We start from the raw sequence: 25,466 nt of genomic DNA, 5'->3' as shown, positions 1-25,466 counted from the left end.
TTTTTGTATATCCACAATCAGTAATTCAACCACACCTGCTTACCTTTTGATGAAAAGAAGGGAGACAAAATACATGTTTTGTTTCCTTTTTTTTTTTTTTTTTTAAATAAGGTCAGGTTCTATTGAAAATCTCTGTAAAAACAACTAATGCTGCAAGGTAGTACCAATACAAAACAGATCAATATTAACTTTAAACTGTTAAACTTTATTATAAATTAAAATTTCTTTACAAAAATTGCACATAATTGACCACTCTTAGGTTCTGATGCACTGGCATTTGCAATAGTTTCTTTAATCTTCAAGTTTAATAGTCTCTGCCGTGAGTCCAATGCAGAAAAGGGCAGTAAGCAACCCTCTTAGAGCCTTCAAGTGCAAGAAGCATACTTGTGGCCACGGCAGTTACACTTTCCTTAAGAGCGGCTGCTTTTGTTTTAAATCCTGTAATGAAAAAGTCTCAAAAAAGGTTTAAAAAAGGAAAAACCCAAAGTGGACTACTTGCTTTTTACTGTAAACACAGCCCAGTAAATTAACCCCAAACACAGATCTCTCAGGCATCAGTGAGAGTGTCAAGTGAATCAGGAACAGCAAAACAAAGAAAACAGAAAATAAAAGGAAAACATGAAAAAATAATGTCTGTCATTTTGATTAACTATACTTACGTACATGATGTTATGAGAATCTGGCAGGGCCCAGAAGCGAGGCCAGACAGCGAGTTCATTTTTCCAGAGAGGAGGGTCATGTTAATTGTTTCCAGGTTCAAGGAAAGCAGACTGAAGACTTGATATGCTCAGCAATACTCATCTGCCTTACGCAGATCTTAGGCACAGATCAGCCTGAAGAATCATTCAACTGATTTTGGCATTTAACAGGACTTATGGCTGACTGTACCCAGTGTTCAGTGATTCTTGCTTTCTGTTCTGCAAGTGTTTAAATTTAAAAGCTCATCTAGGCTGACTCCAACCTCTTGGCACTTGGAAACTAGTTTTCTCAGGTTATCAGTTTTACCTCCTCCTGATGCTTCAAACAAGAGTTGCTGTAAGAGATGGGGAAGCAGATATAAGATTTAGCCAGAGATTGAGCATCACCACATCTAAGGATATGGGATATGCAGAAAATTTATATGAAACCTCAAACTGAATCATAAGGAGAAAACATTACATCTTTCCACAGTGTTGCACATAGAGGTAACTTATGAAGAGCTCTCTGATATAAATGATGGACCTGTAAAATAAAAACAAATATTAAGTCAGTACCATGTTGTGAGATCAAAATGAGTGATATGAAGCACAAAAGTCAGTTGCAATGAATTTTTAAATCAACTTTAATAGTTTCAAATTCAAGCATTATTGTCACTACTAAAAGAAAATACAAGTTCATGTCTGACCTTAATTCTAACCCCTGTATGCAAATGATTGATTACATGAGAACATTCATTTTTCTTCAAAAGATTCTTGCCTTATTCATTGCACAGGATGGAACATGCACAGGGAATGTAGCAGCTTATTCAGTAACTTTCACTTGTGTACAACTCCAAGGTCTTTCTTACTATTGCATACAATCCCAACCCTGCAATGAAAATAACTGTTTCATAGCCTTTTTTTTTTTTTTTTTTTGACATCTATCTGCGCTTTATCGGTATGTCTTTGCAACTACAGCAAGACTTATTTTTCCATTTTATGTCTGCATTGAACTTTTTTGTTCTCCTTCTTCAAGCGTCTACTCCAGCCTCCTTCAGCTACTGTTATCTGAAGTACCAGCTCCAATCAAGAAGTAATTGGTGTTTGTTAGCATTTTAAACTGTGAAACATTTGTATATTCTCTTAGCAATCCTTTAAATGATCTGCTGAAGGAAGCAAGTGACAGGTTCTCCAGGGATTATAAATCCAGAATCTCAATCATAATTCAAACAATATCCTACTTAACTAGAAGCTCCAGCTATCTGCAATATTTCACATATGCCTGAATTCTAATTGGTTCATACTCTTTAAGGGTTCTCTTCTCAATTAATTATAAATATATTTTTCCAAATTTAAAACCAAATAATGCAGGGATCTTGTAAGTCAGCAGTCTCACTATAGGGAGTGCCTTAAAATGCAGTCCATCTAATACAATGACTGAAGCAGGGATCTGTGACTAATTAGAGATTACACCAAACGATCGACACAGAGACAGAATTAAGGTTGAATACACAGCCATGTCTTTGATGTCTCCTGACTGAACTATTTGATCTTACAAACTAAATAACTGTCTACTTAGGGGTGTTCTTTTTTAAAGACTCAAGGAAACAGTAAAAAAAAGGAAAAGAGATTTCATATGTGAATCTAGCATGAATCGGTTAAAATTTTAGTACTGTTTCAAAAGAAAGTCTACTGACAAGAGAAGGATGCTGAGAACCAGTCACTGCAAGAATGACGTGTAACAAGATACAGCAGAGAAGCAGCTCAGAAATGCCACAAATGAGTGGTGAGTAACAAGCCCATATCTTCATGATCCCCCTAATACACAGCATCTCTCCACAAGCAGAATATTTAGAGTGACAGCAACAATACCAGAAAGACCCATTCTGTTTGAACTGAGAAGTGATTCACTCTGTTGCTGTGCTAAAAAACTTTCTTATTTGCGTACAGAGAGATAAAAATACACCCCCCCCACACCCACACACATTAAGTGGCAATGAGTAAGCTTATTATTTTTGGAGAAAAGGAAATGATAGCTTTAGGGTGTAAGTGGGGCATGGGAAATCATTCAAATTCTCTACACACATTTGCCTAGCAGAAAAACCCTTCCAACTGATTGCAAAGGTAGGGAGTCATTAGTTATCTTCCAGCACAACAGGATTTTTTCCCCTCTACTGCATTTTAAATGTTAGCCATCTCCTCCAGGTTAAGCAAAAAAAAAAAAAGAAAAAAAAAAGGAAGGGAGGAGGGGGGAATATAGACTTCCCTGTACAGGAAAGATACAAGTAGTATGCAGAAGAATATATAATCCCTTCTACCTTGATTGACAAAGATACTTCTCACACTTGAAGCAAACGCTTCTGTGTTTACACAGAATATTTCAATTATCCAGAATTCTTAGGTTTAAGAAATGACCATTGCTTTGGACAAAGCAAAAGAATGAAAAAGTTCTTCAATTTTTCATTTTAGTAAGGTGTGTTGACTTACTTCTCTTTGTCCCATTAGAAAGCATTCGGCAGCAATGGCTCTGAGGAAAAGAAACACACAAAAATATTTATTCTTGAATTATTTTAAATGCCATAATTGGCAGAATACTGACTGTGCAATGGAATTACAAATTCCTTGAGAAGAACTAACTTCCAATGATGTTAATCTACAGTGAAAAGATAAAAATAACCGTTTTTTAAAAACAACCTTACATGAGCAAGACATTTCAGTGGTTCCCCATTATGAACAAACACTGAAGAAAAAGATCAGTTCAGCATCACTGGATAATGGAGATTACTGCTATTGTGATATATAAAGGGGAGGGTAGAGAGGGGAGACAGAAGTCAATAGTTGAATTAAAAAGGCAACTTGTAAATATATCATTCATCTTTATCTGTATAATATCAATTCACATAAGTTTCCCCAAGAGGGAAATACCACTTTTCATTTTAAAGATGTGACAGTACCTCTGTTGTAACAAAGTTACTGCTTAAATAATAAAATAATGAAAGAGACTTGCAGCACAAGCCCAATTTGAAGGACATTTCAGATTTACCTTTGTGATGTAAACCTTATAAACAAAAGCAATATCTATGAAAACAGATGTATGACTGTTGCATTACATTTTCCAGATGGCCAGGCATGTTGGGATATTATATGTAAACATCTTGGCTTGCAGTTTCAGAATTTGAACATTGCTCTCTTCCCAGTATCGCAGAAGCAGTCTGTAAAAGGCATTCATGAGAAAGGAACACTGCTCTAATCACTGGGAACAGAAAAGCAATGCAAAGATCCATACACATTACACAAAATATATTACACTTAATCTCAACCAAGAGTTGCAGGTAGGAAAAAGAGGCAAGACACCACACAAGATCGACTGAACATGCTCTTATAACAAAAAAGAAGGTACACCATCAGAGAGTAACTACACAGTGTGAAAACGTGATCTTGGCACATTACACGATCTGGTTTTAGCATGTGTGAGGTAACTGTATATTTGAAGGAAGGCTGATTAGTTTCGCAGTCACGTGGCTACAAAATACTGTGCAGACAGTACTGCTCACCCATTTTGTGCAGTATCAACATTGTCTAAGGAAGCTGTAAGCTCCACCTAGACAGAATTTCAACTTGATGTAAAACTCAGCCATTCGATTTCCTATGCTCAATATAAGTGTGCCATTCTCCCCGCACCCCCCAACCTGTGGCCAACCACAATTTTTTTTGTTTTTTCAACTCTGGCTTTGAAATCTTTGGAGTCCCTGTTGATGATGAATAGTAAGTGCTCGTGGTCTTTTCAAGCACTTCATACAATGTTCTTGAGTTCACTGCAGCTGAATATGTTAAAATATGGATTCTCTAATCCTGGACGAGTGCATTTTGAAATACTGTATAAGAGTTGATGTGATGTTTACTCTAACTGCCCTTGATTCCCATGAGATTTTTTCAGAATTAAGGATTGTCTTCACTAAATAAACATCAAACCTCCAGGTAGCACTGTTAAATACCGATGCATCAATTTTATTTTGCTCCATGTTGAAACTATACTCTTAGCAGATATTAAGTAACAAGATTTTAGTATAGTATCTAACCTTTCTCTACACTCTTGAAATTTACGTTTGTAAACATATACAACATGAATATATTTATTAATAGTTCCTGTATAATTATAACCTCTCCGTAGATAAAACAGAACCCTTTCAAATACTAGAAAAAGATTGAGATAGTATCAAAATGCACAATGTGCCTCAAGCAACATGCAACAAGAGGAAGAGTTTTATTTTTGCAGTAGAAATCAAATCATGTGCATCGTGTACAGAAAACAGTAGGGATATTAGCCAGCTGTTCCTCTTGATTACAGGTGTTTTTACATACCTCAGTGCAAGTCCAGGATTAGCAGGCATAGTAGAACAAAACCTTTCCAAGGTTTTGGAATGTTGAGATTTTGGAATGCAGCTCAAATAAAAAAGAATTACCTGCAAAATTTGAATTATAAATATTAATCTACTTCACAGCAGTCTAATTTTGCTAAGAGTAATGGGATGACAGAATTATGAACATTGTGACTGAAGTGAGTTACCACCTACAAACCTTATCAACAACAAACCTTATCCCTCAGGGGTACAAACATCAATTCATTTAAGAAATCAACGTACTGTTGCTAATACCACAGATTTTAGTCTTTCCTGCCTGTATTTAGTGAATAAAAAGAAATGCACTGGATATTAGCAAAATGGGACCCAAGATTTTCACAGAGAGAATAAAAGTTTGACAGAATAAAGCTTACGGAAGTGCTCAACTCAATCTTTCTCTCCTGCTTTTCTACTTTATTTCTTCTGCTTCTCAGACACTATAATTTTTGTGATCAAAACCGACAGCTTAAATATTGTTCCCATCACCCAGCGGTACAGCTCTGCTGACCCTTCTTGCTCAACCATCTCTTCTCTCCTTTCCGGTTTCTCTTTTATCAAAGAAATAGTAGTTTGTCATTAATAGCTGTATTCACACAGTATCAAGACATGCAATTTATTTATATTGAAGTTTCTCTTAGCCTTACATACTCTTTATTCTGAAAGTCACTGCTAGGTATTTTTCTGCTCGTAACACTACTCTCCTCAAGTACGTTGTTCTACTAATTCCTAGCTCCCAGTATACATATACTACTGATGCTCTGATGCTGTTATTTTGACAAGTAAGTTACAGATGCTCATTAAAAGGATATCAGTCTTTGTTTTTTAATTAACTGTCCCCAGAAACATTTTTACCTTGTTATGAAACTCGTAATTGGTCCAATAATCAGCAGCACTAAAAGGAATTGGGTATCGCGTGGGGACTGTAACCAGACATCTGTTCACTAGGTCAGTAAAAAGCTTGAATTCTTGAACTTTGTTGTTGGATCCAACAACTTTGCTATTGATAAAAACAAGGTAACTGGAAGAAAAGAGAAAAAAATTGTTCTGGTGGCCTTCACTTAATTTTGAGATTAAATTACTTTTGTCTCAAGAACTTACTCCAGCCAGATGTTCTGAACAATTTCCTGCTGCATCACTGCACCAAGAGCTGCTTCGTAGGCATCCAGTGCTTCACTAATACTCGTGTGAAGAGACTGGCACAAACTGTTTATATTAAAAGTTGAAAAATATGATGTTATATACACAACATATAATCTTAATATAGAAGAGTAAGAAACAAGAACTTCCCTAAGAAGCACAAAAACAGTTTTCAGTTTAACACCAAAATGGACTAACTTTAACAGTCAATGCATTACAATGAGCAAATCTCAACTGCACGTAAAAGTAAGGAATAATGCAGAAACTGTGCAGTTTAAAATACAGTTCTTGACTGAAATAGAAACATTATCCGTTGTCTTCTTTTGTAATGCATCCATTGCCTTCTCTCTTTTATTAATCGTTATCATAAGGATGCTTTGACTGCTACAGAATGGAGACAAGTCTTGAGATTCCATTTGGAAAGAACCAGAATAATAAAATTTCAAAGTTGTATTACAAGAGACCACTTGAGAAATGACGTGAAATTCACAACAAAAGTAAGTGTTCTGGAACACGCTGATCATATCAGAGGGAAAAAAAGAAAAAAGCAAAATAGTCAAAACTAAACTAAAACCAGCTCCTCAAAGCGTAGTCAGAACAGTATATGGGACCTCACCAAACACAGGAGACTTTTTTTTTTGCCTAAGATTCAGTTATCAATCCTCATTTCAAGGTGTAAATTAACAATAAAAGCTAAGACTTCCAGTAAGTCGTAAGAGAAAAAAGCATGAAGACTAAAGAAATGCAAAATAGGGTAGGGTTGTTTCAATGACCTTCCTACAGAACTCTACTGACTAGAGCAACATAATCAGTGCCTGATTCTAGGCCTGTTTTCTCCAAGAACTATGAACTATTTACTAGTTTTGCTCAATATATATATGTGTGTGTGTCTGTACATACGTGTGTGCACGACGTATGTCTATACTTTTTTATATAGATATAAGATGAATGATGTTTCTGGGCAAAACATTGTCCCTTGATCTTTTGAGGCTCTAGTAATCTCACACTATTTTCACCTGGTAAAAGTCAACTTTTATATCTTTTGCCACCTGCACCTGAAAAGAAGAAACATATAGGCCCAAATCCCTAAGCACTTACTATGTAGCAAAACTGAACCAACACAACCACTCTTTGAAATGAATTTTGAAAGTGGTGTTAAAAGTAATTTAGGCACATATTTCAAAAGCACCGATTCTTCCTCTTAGGACCAAGTGCCTAAGCTCAGATTCTCCTGTGACCTCAAGTTAAAGTCACTAATGACGAAACAGTGACCTCAAGCGTCTTTCTAACAATACTTCACTGTTTAAGTACTGAAATCTAATAAGCGAACTTGCAAAGAAGTAAGTATTTCTTAAATATATATATATATACACACACACTTAGTTGGAATTCATGGACAATACCATAAACTAACATTGAGGTAACTTAATCTAAACCTTAGGCATTATCTTGAAATGAAACACGTTTTACCTGTTTAAAAGTTCACCGTCAACTGAAAGCTGAAAGTGTTGGAGTTCTAAGCAATGCTTAGTCATCACCTGAAGCATCACATTTGCCCCTTTACTTGAAAAACTCAATAGCCACTTGTGCAGTTGGCATAAAACTTGCATAAAACTGTCTATGCTTTGCAGCGGCCAGTTAGTTTCTCTGAACACTGGCAGATCATTTATTGAAAGAACCTCAAGTGACACATGTCTGGGCAAATAATGAATGTTCTGCAATTGAAAACTCAATTTACTCAGACCTACTAGCTGTTCCTCAGAAATACTGTAAAACGCCTCACCAATATATCTGCCACAGATATGGGATTTGCTGGTTTACAACATCATCTGTAAGGTGTTCTTTATAGAGAGGCGCTGTAAATTCAATTGGCATTGGAAAATTCAGGAGATATCTACAAGAGAAAAAGTAGTAGTAATGGAGAATATCCTTCTAACATTGAAGATTCCTCCACAAACGTAACAGTTTAAAAATACAATTCATGGAATGTATTAAGAACGCACCTACTTTTCTTAGAGATTAGTTTAACTCTATCCAGATAAAAGATTTATATAGAGAACATTACATAAAAAATAGAAATGGTTTATATACAAAGTGGTTTACAATATTAGGCTCTAGGTTAAATGTTTCTCTAGATCTCAGACACCACCACCACCCACCTTGCCCCTTATAAAATACATCAAAACCTAGGATATAATTATCTACCTATAGACATCTACACTGCATTGCCAGCACTACATTCAATGTAAACAAACACAAGCAGTAATAAAACCTAACACATAACCTGGAGATAAAAAGTCTCAGTCTCATCTGTGTAAGATTTAACAAAGAAGGTCTTCCTTTGGAGGCCTTCAAAGGCAGTTAGCTTTGACAGACTTCCTGAAGTTTTGAAATATGCAAGGTTCACTATAATCAATTAGGTGCCTAACATTCAGGTGGAGCTTCAGCAGACCGATTACCAACATGTACCTTTTCAGCAATAATCTGTTGATTAAAAGCATGCTGGACCTCTGGATTGAGGGCTTTTACAACTGCCTAAATAGGAAGTTTGCAGTATGCAGTTTTAAGCTCTAAACTTTGAAAAAAAAAAACTTCAGCATGCATCACATTCCTTTTTCCCCATATCCACAGATGAAACTTGTTAGCTGTTTCACCTGTAAGTTCTTATGCTTTTACAATTTAGTATAAAAACACAAACAACTATAATGCTTTGAAAACAAGAAACCATAATTGAATGAAGTCTTAGCAAAACCTGCCAGAGCTAAAAGCAGAAGAATCCTAGACTGTTTTGTTTTTTGAGAAAATGCCAGTATTACCAAAATTTCAACAGAAAATAATATTGCATACATACCTTAAGAGATCCATGGGATCATGCTGTTGGTAGGTATTCTCAAAGAAAGCTCCCACAAAATCTTGTAACAGTGGAAGAACATTGCCTGACCTTTCCTGTTTGTTTTTTTAAATAAAGAAATAAATTAGACATCAACCTGAAGATGACAAGAACAATTTAAGCACAATAACCAGCAATGTCTCTCTCTGTAATGCTCCTTTGCCTTCATTCTCTCAAAAAATGAAACCTAATGGGGAAAGTCAGCAGGTAGAAGAAAACATATTACAGAGTGAGTTTACTGTTGCTATCCAATGTTCTTGAATAAGGAGATTAACAGTGCATTAGAGTGAACAATTGAGCTACAGATTTAGCACTGTATAAAATTACTTCGGTTACATTAACTAACATCACTAATCTTGCCAATTCTATATTAAAGCAGAACTACACATTACAAAAATATTGTTAAGAACAATCAATTTCCTACATGTTTGAAACTACACATAAAACCCAAACTTTATAAACACAGCAGACCAACAAAAAGAGTTTTGGGATGTGGCATTACCTGTGAAATAAGGAATTTACACAACTGATAGAAGATCTCTGCATTCTGAGGATTCTTCTCAAATGCTCCAATCCACACTTGATAGGCACTATCGCTCTGCTGCATCTGCACATACAAGGTGGCCATACTCTCCAAGAGTGGGCAGTTGTTAGGGCAGAGCTCCAATAAAGATCTACAAAGTTCTGCAGCAGATTCCCACCTTGAATAAAAGGTAACAGTTAAGTTTTCAAGGACACATAGGTGAGTACTCCTTATTAAAAATGTCTTGAAACAACTTACCTTTCAAGAAGCTTCAACAAAGCTATCATGTTTCTGTAGAGTGGAAAGCAGACAGCTATTCTTTTGTCAGCCTCAAGGCTCTCATCAGTACATGTTTTGACTGCATCTTCAGAACAACAATGTAAAAATCAAGACCTTAGACCTCAATTAATGTCAAAGTTATTCAAAACTTTTAACAAAAATTGTAATTTAACAACCACAAAAATACAGAAGCATGCAAAGTTTTCTGAGACAATGATATAAGTCTTTCAAAAGTGTCATTCCTCATTCATCTAAAACAACAACAAAACAGCAAAAAAACAAAACCAAAAAACCCAAACCCACTGAACAGCTAATATCCCATCAATGAAGTGTTAAAGCTACATTACACATAGTAGCTTATCACCATCTATTTAAAACTACGTTCCAGTATATACAGGATTGCTGCTGAAATCAGTTCTACTGAGACAACAGCTAATATGTGCTAATTCTCTTTTCATGTTGAGAAGAAATACACAGTTACCCAATACTGAACACCACATTATGTCTAGACTACATCCACTCCTCCAGGTTATGCTTGAATATTCATTTGCACACTGCATTACTGTCTGCAGCATAGTTATGTTCTCACACGCAATTCAATATTGGTGCAGCTAACACTAAGTACTGACATACAAACAATGCTAATGTAAAGTCTCCCTCCGGCAGCACTACAAATCAATTCAATTTCTTCTACTACCTTCATGAGATCTTTAAGTTTCTCAGTTTACTTAAACTCCAAATGCAGACAAACACACACTTTGCTCTGCCTCTTTTAAGGAAGCACAATAATCTTCCATGAAAGTACCTTCTCAACAGACATCCCATTGGGGATGGAGTAGAAGAAGAGAGGGAACAACCACAGAAGTTTGGTTTTATGCTTTCTTCAGCCTCCAAAAATAAGCGATGCCATACTAGCACAAGGCACTGCTCTCTATCCTGATAGACTATCACAGTTCATGGAAAAAAGCTATGGCTTTGAACCATACATGAAAAATTTTGTGTGCTAAGTACCTAAAACATGGACTTTCCTTGCTCTTCTGTCCAAATCAAGCAGAAATATTCACTGGATTAATCCTAATGACTTAACATAGCTGCAATATCACACTGCCATGAAATTCCAGAAGTATAACATTTCCTGATATGTAAGAAGTGAGTAATGCAGTGAGCAGTTTACTTCCTTAATCTTACCTTCAAACATAGCTAACAGCGTATCAGGATCAGTCTTCACATCTTGAACTGTTTGCCATGGTATTAAAAATGGCTCTTTGTTCATTATCCTTGAAGGACCGACATTAGCTGGATCATAGAACTTGACTGGGAGAATGCCGAATTCAATTAAATGTATGTAAGCCAGCCAAGCCAAGCAACGATCGCTTACAGTAAGGCGTTCTGATATTATCTTTTCATTTGCTGATTTTAAGGCATTCTGTAAAGATCAGAAGAAATGCATTATATATTTTCAATATAAAATCTTTATGATCTAAGAATGAGAAGAGGAAACAGGAAGAGTAGTTTTAATGTTCTCAAAACTTCTCCACAGAAAAGACAGGAAATAATTCATGCTATCAATCATGATTAGATTTGGCTTTGAATGAATCTGTGACTATGTTCAAGTAATACACAGCTACATAATTTCTAGTAATAGTTTTAGGAAAAACTGCTAAGATCATTATTTTGAAAGGGGAACATAGAAACATTGAAACCATGCATCTCCCAACGTTTGTCTACTTAATTCTGTGACAATTACATCTAGTTAGTTACATATAAATTATTTATTACCTCTGGAGACAACTCATGTATGAGTTGGATACCGTTTGCTATACCCTATTAAGGGTCTTGTGTGGTTTTGGTTATGTGTTTTTTTGTTTTTGTTTTTATTTTTTAAGTTTTAGTTAGACAGCTACTAAGTCACAGCTTTTCAAGACTCCTGAAAGCACTATCATCTCTAGAGACATTGGTCAGGAAAATCAGGACCAGTACCCTGCATCTCAGAAATGTTTCCAATACCTTTTCTTAAAGTAACATGGAAAAACAAAATAGCCCATTTAAATTGGCAGATCCCAAATAAAATCGTTAGAACAAGCTATTAGACAGTCTAAACACAACTGCTCCTAAAACAGAACAGACTCTCATGGCTAGAGATACGCCAACTTTTTTTTGGACAAATACAGCCCAACCAAAGAATGCGCTTTCAAGGGAGTCATAGTACTTGCAAATTTAGGCAAAATTCTACAAGATACTTATAAGGTCCGAGGTAAAAGCTGAACTTTGCGAAATGTTTCACTTATTCAACCCTTCAAAATATTTACAGTACAAATTTTTAAAGAGAAGTATTACTACTCAATTTGAAATAACATTTATACTTAGAAATCATCTCTTATTGAATGTGGTTAAATAACGTCTCCCTGAGATAGTCTTTTAACTACACATTACAGGTGAATATTAAAAAAAGGTTTGGTTTTGTTACGATACTTTGGGAAAGGGAAAACAACCCATGCTCTTCCCTCATATACTCCAGATTTTCATTTCAGTTTGACGAATACTTTTTTCCACTCTGTTCTTTTTGTTCATTCAGTCAAACATTCATAGTTTATCAGTACTGCTGTGTTTAGAATAGCTGTTGGAGAAAGTCAACACAGCATTACAGTTTTCTATTTAAACTGGAGCTAGAAAAAAAAACATTACAGCCTTACACCACACAACCAAGAAAAATATTTTAAGGTGTAGCAAGCCACAGGTGCCACCTGCTGGTAGGAATGAAAAGCTTGCAGTTGAAATAGCAGCTTCAACTTTTAGTGGTATTTTAGCTGGTATTCAGCACTTACTGTCATCCACCATTTCTACAGACTACAAAACAGTAAAAAGCACTCTGAATTCTCTCCCAGTCACAATAAAAGCCTGAGATAAGACTTTGGAGTTCACTGTATCACTAACATGTCATTAACGTATCAAGTTCTGGAGCAGGAACAGTAATGTAAAATAACATCACGCTATGTTCTTCCGAAAAGTTACTGATTTGATCATTTCTGTAGTAACATGAAACATCTGAGTACCTCAAAGGACTGCTCTACTGCTTACCAGAAATCAAAAAGTAAAGCAATTCCTTGGTAAGTATTGAGGTTTAGCCCTCCTTTGTTAATAAACTTTGTGTATTAGCAACCCAAGCAACAAAAAACAGGTAACAAAAAAAAAAAAGGCATACCCAAATTTTACAACGACATACTTTAAAATAGAATTCCCTAGGAGATTCCTTCAGCAAACAGAAGTAACAGCTCTTTTAAAGATCATATTAGGAGCCACATACATAAGAAAGATGAAGGTATGAAGTCAAAACCTGGGGTGATAACTTGGAAGTTACCTGCAGCAGAACAAGAGCATTCTGATGTCTTCCTGTAAACAGGCTTAAGTGAACTCTGTACAGGAGAGTCTCCAGAAGCTGGAAGGACAAGAGATTGGGATTTTCTTCTCCCTCTGTCACTTCCATTAGGAACTGTAGCATCCTCCCACATACATAGTCTTTTCCATCAAAGGAATTCTCCAAATTCAAGAACTAGAGACAAATAATTCATATTTAAAAAATCAAAATACTTGCAAAAGCTTCAAGATAAAGTTTAAAATCTCATGAATCGCATACTTTGAATAATGTATTTTACCATCTTATGAACCAAACCTTCCCCCACACACACTGAATCGTCATGCTAATCCACACAAAACACTTAAAATATTAAAGAACAACTTTCTGCATCTTTGTGACTATTTAAATTTTGCAAGCCTAAGTAAAAAAATTAAACAATTTTAAATAACCGATGATTTATAGAGGAAAACATGATAATTTGAAGATATCCTGCAAACTTTGAACTTTGAACTTTGAACTTTGAATCACTTCATTTTCTGAGCAGTGTTGCTGAGGTTTTAAATAAACTAACACTACATCTTTTTCAAGTCAAGCTTCTCCTTTCATACTTTCCCTAACAAACATTTTCTACAGTAGAAAATGCATACCTACATCAAGCACTTGACATATACAGTTTTATCTTTCACTTACTGTCCACCAGATTTGATAGGATGGGGCATATTCCACTGCTGTTTCACACATTTCCTGTACCTCCTCCTTTGTTCCTCTTTTTGAGAACAGTCTGAGGTAATGACACCAGATTTCTGGATTTTCTTTGTTGTTCTCAAGAGCTCGAGACAAAACATTTAAAGTAGAATCCAAACACTCAGATGATGAGCTGTGAAAATTTAAATAAATAAGCATTAGACCTACTTTACTTTTTTTTTTTTTAGTATCAGGACTTAAATCAATATAAAATAGGAAAGTGGATGCTTATAATTAGAATGGAAGTTACAGTCAGCTGTCTTTTTTTCTTTAAAGATGTATTGTCCTTTCCTATTATGAAGCTTTCAATGTTTCAGCAAGTTTTCATTCTTCAAGGGTTATTACATGAAATTATTGGACTGCATAGAAAAATCAGTTTTCCCCAAAAAAACTAAAAAAATAAAAAACAAGCCAGTTTAACTAAGAATAGGTATCATTTATCCAGAAGCAGAAGTTCCAAGCTTCAATCATACAAAGGTATTCATATCATAAGGGCTCAAACCTGAAAAGAAATTTCAAGGCTAAAAGTTGGAACTTTTTTTTTTTTCTTTTTTATTACATATTTTACTTCGTATGTCAGCAAGGACAGTGTTTATTCCATGTTTCTTTGAATGTCATAAATTTACCTCTAAGCTGCTAAAAAAAAGTTGATTTTACTTTGAGATGACTGGTATCATCTCATGATAATTAAATAATACAAGATTAGTTTAAATAAGCGACTGAATTGCAAACCACAGAGCTAAGCTTCAATATATAAACAAACCTCCATAAAACCACAGAAAGCTTTTGAGATCTTTTCAGACCACATTTATTCTGAGAACATCTTTAGAAATTAATTTGCAAAGACATTTATAAGAGGAAGAACACATGTTCCAAAGTAAAACAATTATGTACAGGACTCAAACCTGTACTCCTTCTCTTAGCAGAGCACATCATGACAAGCCTAGAACCAGTGCCATCCACAAAACCACTCAGTTAAGTGTAATACTGACATGGTCTTGGGGAGGATGTACTCTGAAAAAGGATGCATCCTTTTCCATTAGGCCCTGTTTTTTTGTTGTTGTTGTTGTTTGTTTGTTTTGTTTTGTTTTTGTTTTGTTTTCTTTCTAAAATAAAAAAAGGTTGTTGAGAAAAGACATCTCCTCAGTCAGCCATGTGCTGGTAGCAGTTTCCTTGTGTACTGCCCTTTCCGTGCTTTGCTAGTATTTTGTTACTGTTACATAGTAATTCAAACAGCACACAGCATACATTCCTCCATTCTAGTGTTCAAGCAGCTATTAATACACCTAAAATTATCCAACATTTTCCATTATCTGTTTACACGTTACTTTTTAGAACGGCTACTCCTCTCCACTCCCTTTCCTCCTTCCAACAGCTGGTCTCCCCACAACTCCTCTGCCTGAAGCTAGTACCTCACTGTTTACGTCATTCTGTAGAATGAAACCATTTTGACAGAATTCCTGATGAAGTTATCAGATCGCCAATAAAAATTGTCATACTCCGCAGAGTAATTTGAGGAAAGAAGCTAGAGAAACTCAGAAATGCAAGAGAAAAAAAAAATATGAAGAAACTGTTCAACTGGACAATTTCTACATGGATAAAACCATATAGCAGAAGTATTCTTGCAAGAAATCTTACTGATGGATGTCACTTCTAACATTATTCTAACCATTTTTACTCTGAAGAGGAGAAACTGATGTGATCTTATTGATCCCCTACTTTAACACTGGAAGTACAGCATTCCACTTTAATCTCAGGAATACATTAGGTTGTACACTTTTCAAACAATTATTTCTCCCATTCTGCTTTCCACCAACTTCCATTCTGAATCAGAATCTACCAAAAGATCAACTGCCATTGTAATTTATTAATCATACACCATACCACATACAGTAGGAAATCTATTGTTTTCAACTGCTTTTATGTAATAATTTTGTGGATTTGCTGAAGAAAGTTCTTCAGCAACAGAAAGGAAAATTGATCATAGCAGTGTGGGTAAAGCAAAAAGCAAATCTAGTATCTAAAAAGCAGACTTACCCTTCATTTTGATTCAAGTACTTGTATGCAAGTTTAATCCAAAGCTGTACATCACAGGGGTTTTCTTGGACACTTGCCTCCAAGTTGGAAATATCATCGGTCTCACTTGTAAAATATCGGATATCATCTGGAGTCACCACAGCATCAAGAGCTGGAACTCTCTTTTTGTGTTCTGTAGGGTGGGCTGCAAATGAAAACAACAAAAAAAGTCTTTTCAAAACGGAAGTGACTTGTCACATTAGAATTCATACAAGGAGTGACACTTCTAACATTTAGAAAACTGGCCATATTTAACAAATAAATACAGTAAACGTTGCCTTGGTTTGATGTTTAAGAGGAACTTTTTTTTTCCCCTAATGACCTCACCACCAAAGACTAATTCTACAATTTAAGATAAAACAAAGATTCACTTTTTTTTATATACAGTTCTATGGAAAAAGTCTAACTTGGTCCTTTGGTAAAGCTGGAACATTACAGATAAATTCTTCACTTTCAAGAACAGGCAGAGGTTCCATTTACACTTCCAATCTCAAATTATACTAGTTATTTGTCTCCAGTATGACAAATTAATGTCAAACTTGACTCAATTGTGCAAAATAATGTTTGCATACAGGAAGTATGAGGAAGTCAAAAGAACTACAGAAAATACTGGTTTTCTTAAGAACCACTTTAAGAATTAAATGTTGGGAAGAGGTTTGTAGCTATTTTTCCACTGTTTGTTTTTTTTTTTTTTTTTTTTTTTGTTTTTTTGTTTTTTTTTTAAATGGATGCCACACTTCTATGGATGCCACACTTCTGGATTACCATATTTAATAGGTCCAACAGACTGTTCCTCCTCACTGCTGCTACTATCTAATAGAGGTTTTCTCCAGTACTTTGGTCTCCATTTCCTTTTATCTTTCCATGTTGTAAATGGAGGCGCTGTAAACAAACAGAGTAATAGCAATTATTTTACTTTTCTGTATTTAAGATTAAAATGTCCTTAAAGATAAAGATTATAGATGTATACATGTTGCACTTGCAAAATTTTTAAGTTTCAACAGCATTTAAAATCTGTTATTCTCGAGCATATAAGTCACATTTTCAAACTGGACTCCAAAGCTATTGCACTAGGTCCTTAAAACAAAGTGTCATTTTTAATCTACCACAAGCATAATTAACAAACCGAGACAGAAAAGGAATATTCTTTGTTTAGGAAGTCACTAAGGTACCTATAGAATTTAAAAAGCTTATATTGTATTTAATTTATCAAGGAAGTTACTTACTGTGACTTTTACTCTCATTGACCTTGCTAGCCAGAAGAACAGCCATCTGATCCACTGACATACGGTCTCTATTTATACCAAAAAGTTTTTCAACATATTTTTCTGTAACAAGAATGTTTGTATCTTAGGTAAACACAAATGAAAACAGATAAGCAACTTAAGAGCAATTTAACACAACATTCATGAAGTATGACTGCTTCAAGAGATAAAGTAATTTAACACACTGGATCACAAATCAAAAACGGAACAAGTTCTCATGTTCAACTACCTATACCGCAACAGCATTATCTTAGAATTCCAGCTCCACCAAAACAGATCAGTCCAGTAGTTACAAAAAAGTACTAAGGAAATAGAGCAAGATTTTATCCCTAGTCCTTCCCCCATCCTCTGAGCCCCCAGTCCTTTGAGTGAAACACTCCACAAATCAATATGGTTTTTCCTCTGTGTAAAGACATTAAGGTAACCCACTCCTGAGCGTTGAATTGGACGATTAGAGGAACATTTCCCCCTCCCCATACAGCAGTATCTTACATGCTGCTTTACATCAAAGTACTTGCTCCCAGAGCTTTAATGAAAGCCATTCCCTTCAGAAATAACTCTTTAAATGAGAAAGTAAGCAAAAGATTCTTGTAAACCTGTGGCAGTGCTGATTTCCTCATCTGTGCTTTTTTCTGAACAACCAATCAGTTCTAAATTGTAAGAAAGAATATCCTGAAACAGCTGCTTTCGGCTCAGAGTGCAATCTTTCATGTGCTGCCTAAAACAAACAAATAAGCAATTAAATACTTATCATAGCAACAATTTAATAAGGCCCATAATTAGTAAGTTGTTTTTAGTACATGCTCAGGTAATTCTTGAAGAAAATGATACCCATGTAAAACAATATAATCTGCTTTGAAACTTTCATTAAATGTTTCTGGGCCTTCTCTAAACATAAGCCTACATCAATAACTTAACCCTAGTCTCTGTTATTTCAGTACAGGCTTGCTCATTAGAATAAGCCTCTACACACTCATTTAGAACTTTCTGGTTCAAACAGGTTAGTTACAAGAATTAGTTGTAACCTTGTTTGAAGCATTCAAAGTATGGTTTGATAACAACTGCAAAACAATGTGAAAGCTTTCTGCCACCAAAAAGGGCAAAAAAGGAGCTGAAGTGCACTCCTGTAGTATTTTTCTAGTAGTTAGAAGCTTCCAAGGAGAGTGTAGACTAATTCATATCCATTGTTCCACCAACTTTTTAAAATATACTTTGCAACACCATTTAACAAAGTATTTTTAAGATTTAACACCAGGCTTCAAAGGAACGGAATATCTTAGCCAGTATTTTCCTGGAAAACCAGAATTCCACTATAATAGTATCTTCTTACAAACTCATTTAATACTTGTTATAAAGCTTTACACCCATTAACATCACAATACTTTTCTACTGTGCTTAACATTACCAATTACTACCCAAAACTTCAGAGTAACATCAAACCATCATGAAGGTATAAAGCAAGAGGAGCCCTGTCTAAAGTACGAGGCAAACAAAGGGTGAAATATCTCAGTCTATACTGCCTTTTTTCTTTAAAGAAAAAAAAAAAAATCTAAAAAGCCTCCTTTCTTCGTGGCTTAGATACAAAATTTTTATTTTTATTTTTTACTGACAACCAAGTACCTGAAACAGGGTATTTAAACTTAACTTTTTCTAGAACTTGTCCATAGGATCACAAATTCAGACCTTTTGAAGAAATGAAAACCATCCCTATTTCCATCTTGAATCAGACAACAAATTTAGATCAAATGAAATCAAAATAAAGAGAACTCACCACTGACAGTCATCATCATTACACGTGCCTGTTAAATCAAAACGGCAGAAACACTGTTTTGGCTCAATCATATTGCTATAGGTTACTGAACTGAGGTACAGTTTTTCCTTGGTTCGGAAATACGGACTAAACCTAAAATGAAATAGCAAATTATTGTGATAAAGCATACAAACATGAAGACATGAATTTTATTCAACACAACAGATTTAAAAAACAATTTCTCAGTACTAAATCTATTATTTCCAAAACCCTTACTATCATAAACACTGCTAACCTGTAATATATGAAGGAGGTGGAAAACTTTAGGAGAGGAATGGAACGAAAGAGCATTTCTAAACTGCTTCTGCTCTAATATTCTCCTCTCCTTTACATGCAGAACTGAATTCATATAAAGCCATGAAATGTAGTAATCACCCAGCAGGGAAAGCAAATTACTGAAATTAAACTTTGGTTTAGTTCTAGAATAACTTTACCCACACTCTAATGAGTATTAGATCAATATCAAGTAGAAGTACAAAGAGAACCATTAAAAGGTTAACTTGAAAAAACTTGCAACAGATTTTTAGAATTTGCGTGTGAACAAAAACAAACAGTCTGATATGAGTAGACTTATTTACACATTTAAAACAAACATAAAGTCTGACCATGTCAACTTTGGGAGTCCTAGCTCTCTAAGGAAGCCATACATCTACATCAAGATAAAATGAATATGCCTATAAAAATAGCATCTTCCCTCTTTTATTACTTCACAGTGGAGGGGGAAAAAAAAGCCTGAAGCACGTGATAGAACTCCACTCCTACTGAAATTCCAGATCTCGTTTTCTAAAAGTTACTAACTATGAAAAAGACTTTTTTTTTTTTTGGTCAAAAGACAGATGTGTCAAAATAATTACACTTGCAGGTGCCTATTTTAAATCAAGACAAATCACTGTGGTCCTTCTTCCTTCCACTGACCAGAAACATAATACCTGAGTGGCTCAATCTTAACTTGGACAATGTAAATTCTACATAAATTTAAGGACTGCATAATTGAAATATTCTACTGTCAATTTTAGATTGCTTCAAATTGCAGTTCAAAATAATCCAGTTACAGAGAACAGTATGCAATAAAACCATCATACTGCACAAGAGGGACACCTGCTTAACAGAAAAAGTACCTAAAATCATTAAATTCTCTATCCTGTAACAATTTTCTCTAGCTCAAGTTCCTCATCACAACTTGTCTTTCTGTACATGTCTGGGTATAAAGAAAAGCAGAACACATACACAGAAATCAAATAGCTGTTAGTGTCCATACCTGTAGGATTTAAATACTAGAAGAGGACTATGATACGGTCCAAATGGAAATGGTTTTGCTTCAGTTTGTTTATTTTGTGATGTAACAAAATCCATATCCACTGAAATTTCCTACAAAACAAACATATATAGGAATTACAGCACAAGCTAATAAGAACCACCCTCATATTTACTGCTAGAGCATTTACCTGACCACACAATAGATCTTCCTTGGGTGATATAAAGGCAGTACTTTTCAGTAACAGCTCTTTCAAGCTGTCAGCTTTAGCATAAAGTTTTTTCAGTTCATCAATATTCAACCCAAGGAAAAGCTCAGGCTCCTCCGCTGCCTTTTTAGAAAGTTTGTTTATAGTTTCTTGTTTTGGAGTGTCCATGTGTTTAAGATTTGGTTTAGTATAAGAATTAGAGTCTCTGAAAGATCTCCTTCGTTCTCGGTTTGAGTTAGACAGAACTTCATCATCGAAGTAGTTTTCTTCACTGTCCAAAGACAATTTATCCTGTGTGAGATCATGAAGTGATGGCTGAGGTAATGCAAATTCAGACTCCTCTTCTGCCTGAGGTGCAATATCGGATTGTTCCTTGGTCTGAAGCGCGCGAGCCTCTTTCAGTTTCTGAATCTTCAGAGCATACTCATACTCTAATTGCTGCAGTCGTTTTTTCTCTAATGCAATCAATTCTGCTGAATGCTTTTTTGGACTTGATGCAGGGGAGTTCTCCAATTTCAATATTTTGCTTGGCTGAAAAGGAAAAAAATCCCTTTATTTCATTTTCACATTTACTGATCTATTGACAGGAGGTAAATTAAACATGGGCAAGATATTTAACTCAAGAGTTTATAAAAATATTTTTAAACTCTTGCCAAGATTTCAACAAACAGCAGGAAAACCACAAAAGTTTCCCACAATTCAACTGGCACGTTTGCAGGTTTTTCAATAAGAATTACCCTACATCACGCGCTAGCCTTCAGTAGAAGTTCTAGTCCTAGTTAAAAGGTGAGCTACAAAACATGTGTAGATTGAAAAGCAAAAACAAAAAAAATACAAAAATAAGCCTCTTTGTTTTGTTTGTTTTTCAAAGTAACAAAATCAGATCCCCACTTTGGTGCTTTTCCTAGATAGTTTTAATAAGATCAGTGATATCTAGAAACAGGACTTGTCTTTCTTCACACATAAACAACATTATCTATATATTAACAACATTCCTTCAGCAAATACATGTAGACTATGAACAATTTATTTTTTTAAAAATGCTTAATGCTTTTCCTGTTGAAGACTCAAAAATGGAGGACACAAATTATGAAGACTCCCAATGTTCTTTGGAATGTTTTCCTGTTTTTTTCTGATATCCCATCTGAACAAAGTTTCCTAATCAAAATTGCTACTACTTTTCAAGTGCAACATTGTTTAACAGCATGCAGCAGACTTACTCCAAGGTGATCTTGCTCCAGTTTTCGTTTCCCAATTTCCTTACTTGCTACTGCTTTTGCTCGAGCAAGTTCTTCCCCATATTTCAATGCCAGAGCTTTTTTTACTGTTACTCGTTGTTGAACTTTATGAATCTGAAAAAGAGAAAAATATAATACTAAGGTGCAAGTTTTCAAATAGGATCACATAATAAGAAAACTCATGGGAATGCATTAATTCTCCAAAGCAAGCCTACTGCCTCCGAAAATCAAACTTCACATTCCAAGATTTCTAGCTACAGTAAATAGAAACATTTCAGAATTTACTTGTTCCTGAAGCTTCTTGAGAAACATTTTATTAGCATTCAAGATCTTCTCTGTTGCTTGTAGCTGTTCAGCCAATTTGTTAATTTTGTTTTCAGCAATTCGAACATTCTCTCTCTTCTTGGCCTCTTGTTGCAACAAATGTTTCAAGACAGATTCATCCTTCATCAACAGAAGTCTAAAAGTAGAAAAGTCATGTTACGTTTTTTTTCCAGAGATAGGTCTCTTGGAGATATCATTTCTCCCCTGAAACCTTGGTAATTTAAGAACTTAGAATTATGTTTGTTGATGAGTGACAAAGAGCTAAGTTTCCCCAAACAGTCTCAACATCTATAACACAATAGGCATCAGTATTATATACAAAAGATTTCAGTATTCAAGTTCAGCAGTTCAAAGCAGATGAAAATATCTTAGTTATAAGGACAGAAGAAGGTAAGCAAGTGGGCTATTTTAATAGTTTTTCACATTAAGCCATGCAAAAAACACACGTTATTGCTTTCTGTTAAGTAACAAGCTCATTCTTTCATAGGGTACATGCTCATGCCCTGAAAATCTTGTAATCTCCTGAGGTGGGTATGAAAACACAAAGGCACAGTAATTAAAGATGAAGTTATGCATTAAAAGAAGATAAAGACTTGGATGGATAGAAGTGAATAAATGATGGGGAGGAGAGGGCAACACGCTATACAGAGAACACACCAGTTTCTTCACAAGCCCACACAAATCAACACAGTGAGAAGTTGAAAAGAAGTATGCAAAGCACTTATGATCTTTGCCAGTTACTTGTAAGGGTGAGAAACATGGAAGAGGCATGCTAAAAGATGTAAGTGACAAGCTTCAAACAACACGCCTATTCTGCAGAAAACACTAATTCATCTATATCAGAGAGATCTTTTCAAAAATATGCTACCCTCAAAATGTACTGGGGAGTGAAAACCACTGTTTTCATATTTGAGTTATTAGGTAGCATGGATGAAGTCACTGAGTGTAAATGCAACTGAAAACAGTCAGTGTTAAGAATCCTACTTACAAGTTACCAAGCAGCATGCTGGCCCTACAATGCAGGCCCTTTTGTACAGCAGCAGAATTCAAGGCTGAATTGCTAACGACAGCAAAAAAAGCCATAGAGGTTTGCTGTACTTCAGCTACACACTGAAGATACATATACATGTATGTAAAAACTTTCACCCTTCTAACCAAACAAGCCTTCTAACCAAACACTTGGACAAGCCAGGACTTACTTATTTTTCTTCAGCTTCGCTTCTGCTTCTGTAACTTGTTTTGTCACTACTGCTATTCTCCCAATTCCATCAACTTCACCATCAGAGTTTGCAGGGGATGAATTGTTCCTTAGTGGATCGGATTTAATTAAACGCTGCTTCTCACGGCTAAAACAGATGTTAAAAGTAAAGATGTTCACTAGCTTCAGCATTTATTCCCACTTGCTTTAAAATCTTCAAGAAAAACAGTAGCAATGCAAGACTTCAAGTTAAAAGAAAAAGAAGTTTCCACAACTGCAATCATTTACTGCAAGTCAGTTCAAATCTAAGGACTTTCCTCAGACTCCTAAAGTTGTCTAAAAACTGATGGTGGGAAAACTGTACATAATGGCAAGATCTTCACACAAAGAAGGTCTTCAAACCGAAGGTGTTCGTATTTTAATTCCAACTACAAATATACATTAATAAAGAAATACAAGGAATACATTTTACTTCAGCAATAATTAAACTCAGTTGTACCTGGCAATCTCTTCTTTTAAGAGTCTGTACTCTATCTTCTTGTCTTCTGGTAGAGCCTCTGGAGTTCTCATTGGATCATTTTCTTTTTCTGATTTTGGAGGGGCTTTGATTTTTGAAGCCTTTTACAAAGAAGTCCAAGTCAATACTATTCACACAAGTTTAAAATACAGCTATTAACTGCTATCTTTAAGCAGTTTTTCAGCACAAACTTAAAACTGTTCATGGTTATAAGATCTTTCATGCCAGTGCTTTTTTCTGCCGTTACGTATTGAATTTGAACTGAAACAAGTGACATCAAAATATATTATACTGTATCTGTGTATTATACATTGTATCTGCAAGATGAAGTCTTAACAAAAAGATTTCAATCAGCTTGTGCAACAGAAGTTACAATGTAAATGAGAGCAATCTGGAGTACACTCTTGACCTTTTCTACTGTAATCCAAATATTTCTTGACCCAACTCAGAAGCTTAAATTCTGTATACATAGGTATATTCTGTAATTATTTTGCTATTAAATACTGATAGCTTACCTCAACATTTCTTCTTGCTTCTTTTATCATGGATTCTAGTCCTCCAAACACACTGTTAGTTGAATTAGATGGCTCTCCATCAGACTCACTATCATCTGAATCATTTAATGTAACCACAACAGACTTGTGTTTTGGAAGCTGTAAAAAAAAAAAAAAAAGTTTTTATATCAAGAAAAAGTTAAGAGATGACCGATTATTTATTTACTAGAAGAGAAAATAGATGCTAAAATCCTTTGTTAGCATGGCACAACATGATACACCATTTCCACACTGTATGTAAAAACTAAGAATTCATGCATCTCCACTAGTACCCATCCCTGATACTGTAACATGAATGGAACAACATTCTCAAACTACTCCCATGTATCTGTAGCATATTTCTGGCTCCACAGTCAACACATCTATCTCAAACCTTTCACTCCTATAATCAGTAAATTATTTTGCTTTTAAGGAAAATTATCACCTACCATTTGCAGGCAATTTTGGCAAGTAAACTGGAAAATAACAATCAAGTCTGCATTAGGAATGTGGTAGCCGTACAAGACCTCCACACACTTTCGATGCCTCTTTGGCCACAGTTAGGTCTAACTGAACTTCCAGTGAGCTAGCGGCTCAGGCAGTTAAACTGACAGAACACCAACTGCACAGAAAGAACATAGGCTACAAGATTAATCACGCTTTATCAACATTACTAACTGAAACAGTTCACCGAAAATCAGAGGATTGCCAATTCCAGCAGAGAATGATGCAGGAATAAAGCAGTTTAGATAAGCCTCAGATGCTCTGCAACTGCATACAGGAAAGACGCAATTTCAGTTCACATTTCCAGGACTTCTCTTCCCATCTCCCAGTTTAAACTTTTTTAAACTTTCATCTGTATTTAATTGTCCAGACCTAACCTTTACCTCAGGACAAGACACCACCAAATTTTCTAGACATGGCAAAAAAACAACTACACTTTTTGAAGTGGAACACACTCAATTACTACGTTTCTTTCTTTCTGATACCCTGAGTATTGTCCAGAAAGAAAACAAGGATCACATCTACTTCTTCTG

General features: G+C 35.2%; 1 protein-coding gene across 3 annotated transcripts in view; it reads right to left on the bottom strand.

The window, feature by feature from the left end:
• Positions 1 to 242: 242 nt before the first annotated feature.
• The window catches only part of ZFC3H1 (zinc finger C3H1-type containing), a 38,629-nt gene continuing 13,405 nt past the window's right edge, over positions 243 to 25,466 (bottom strand). For 2 of the 3 annotated variants that reach the window (XM_084303683.1, XM_084303685.1), the window contains 26 exons: positions 24,412 to 24,549; positions 23,879 to 23,997; positions 23,381 to 23,527; positions 22,143 to 22,317; positions 21,840 to 21,971; positions 20,602 to 21,150; positions 20,415 to 20,524; positions 19,118 to 19,249; positions 17,943 to 18,064; positions 17,308 to 17,409; positions 16,847 to 16,963; positions 16,043 to 16,226; positions 13,952 to 14,138; positions 13,265 to 13,456; positions 11,095 to 11,332; positions 9,886 to 9,991; positions 9,607 to 9,805; positions 9,066 to 9,160; positions 7,998 to 8,108; positions 6,176 to 6,280; positions 5,930 to 6,095; positions 5,040 to 5,140; positions 3,788 to 3,889; positions 3,165 to 3,204; positions 1,159 to 1,221; positions 243 to 1,033 (listed from right to left, as the gene is read on the bottom strand). In XM_084303683.1, coding sequence (XP_084159809.1) covers positions 896 to 1,033; positions 1,159 to 1,221; positions 3,165 to 3,204; positions 3,788 to 3,889; positions 5,040 to 5,140; positions 5,930 to 6,095; positions 6,176 to 6,280; positions 7,998 to 8,108; positions 9,066 to 9,160; positions 9,607 to 9,805; positions 9,886 to 9,991; positions 11,095 to 11,332; positions 13,265 to 13,456; positions 13,952 to 14,138; positions 16,043 to 16,226; positions 16,847 to 16,963; positions 17,308 to 17,409; positions 17,943 to 18,064; positions 19,118 to 19,249; positions 20,415 to 20,524; positions 20,602 to 21,150; positions 21,840 to 21,971; positions 22,143 to 22,317; positions 23,381 to 23,527; positions 23,879 to 23,997; positions 24,412 to 24,549 — 3,870 coding nt within the window. In that variant the 3' untranslated portion in view covers positions 243 to 895. Of the gene's footprint in view, positions 1,034 to 1,127; positions 1,222 to 3,164; positions 3,205 to 3,787; positions 3,890 to 5,039; positions 5,141 to 5,929; positions 6,096 to 6,175; positions 6,281 to 7,997; positions 8,109 to 9,065; positions 9,161 to 9,606; positions 9,806 to 9,885; positions 9,992 to 11,094; positions 11,333 to 13,264; positions 13,457 to 13,951; positions 14,139 to 16,042; positions 16,227 to 16,846; positions 16,964 to 17,307; positions 17,410 to 17,942; positions 18,065 to 19,117; positions 19,250 to 20,414; positions 20,525 to 20,601; positions 21,151 to 21,839; positions 21,972 to 22,142; positions 22,318 to 23,380; positions 23,528 to 23,878; positions 23,998 to 24,411; positions 24,550 to 25,466 lie in introns of all 3 variants that reach the window. The other variant, XM_084303684.1, reaches the window with a different exon arrangement.

This window comes from Netta rufina (genome assembly GCF_964035555.1).
Source record: "Netta rufina genome assembly, chromosome: 1".
NCBI classification, from domain to species: domain Eukaryota; kingdom Metazoa; phylum Chordata; class Aves; order Anseriformes; family Anatidae; genus Netta; species Netta rufina.
The sequence above is the reverse complement of the archived record's forward strand: the minus strand, read 5'-3'. Positions and strand labels throughout refer to the sequence as shown.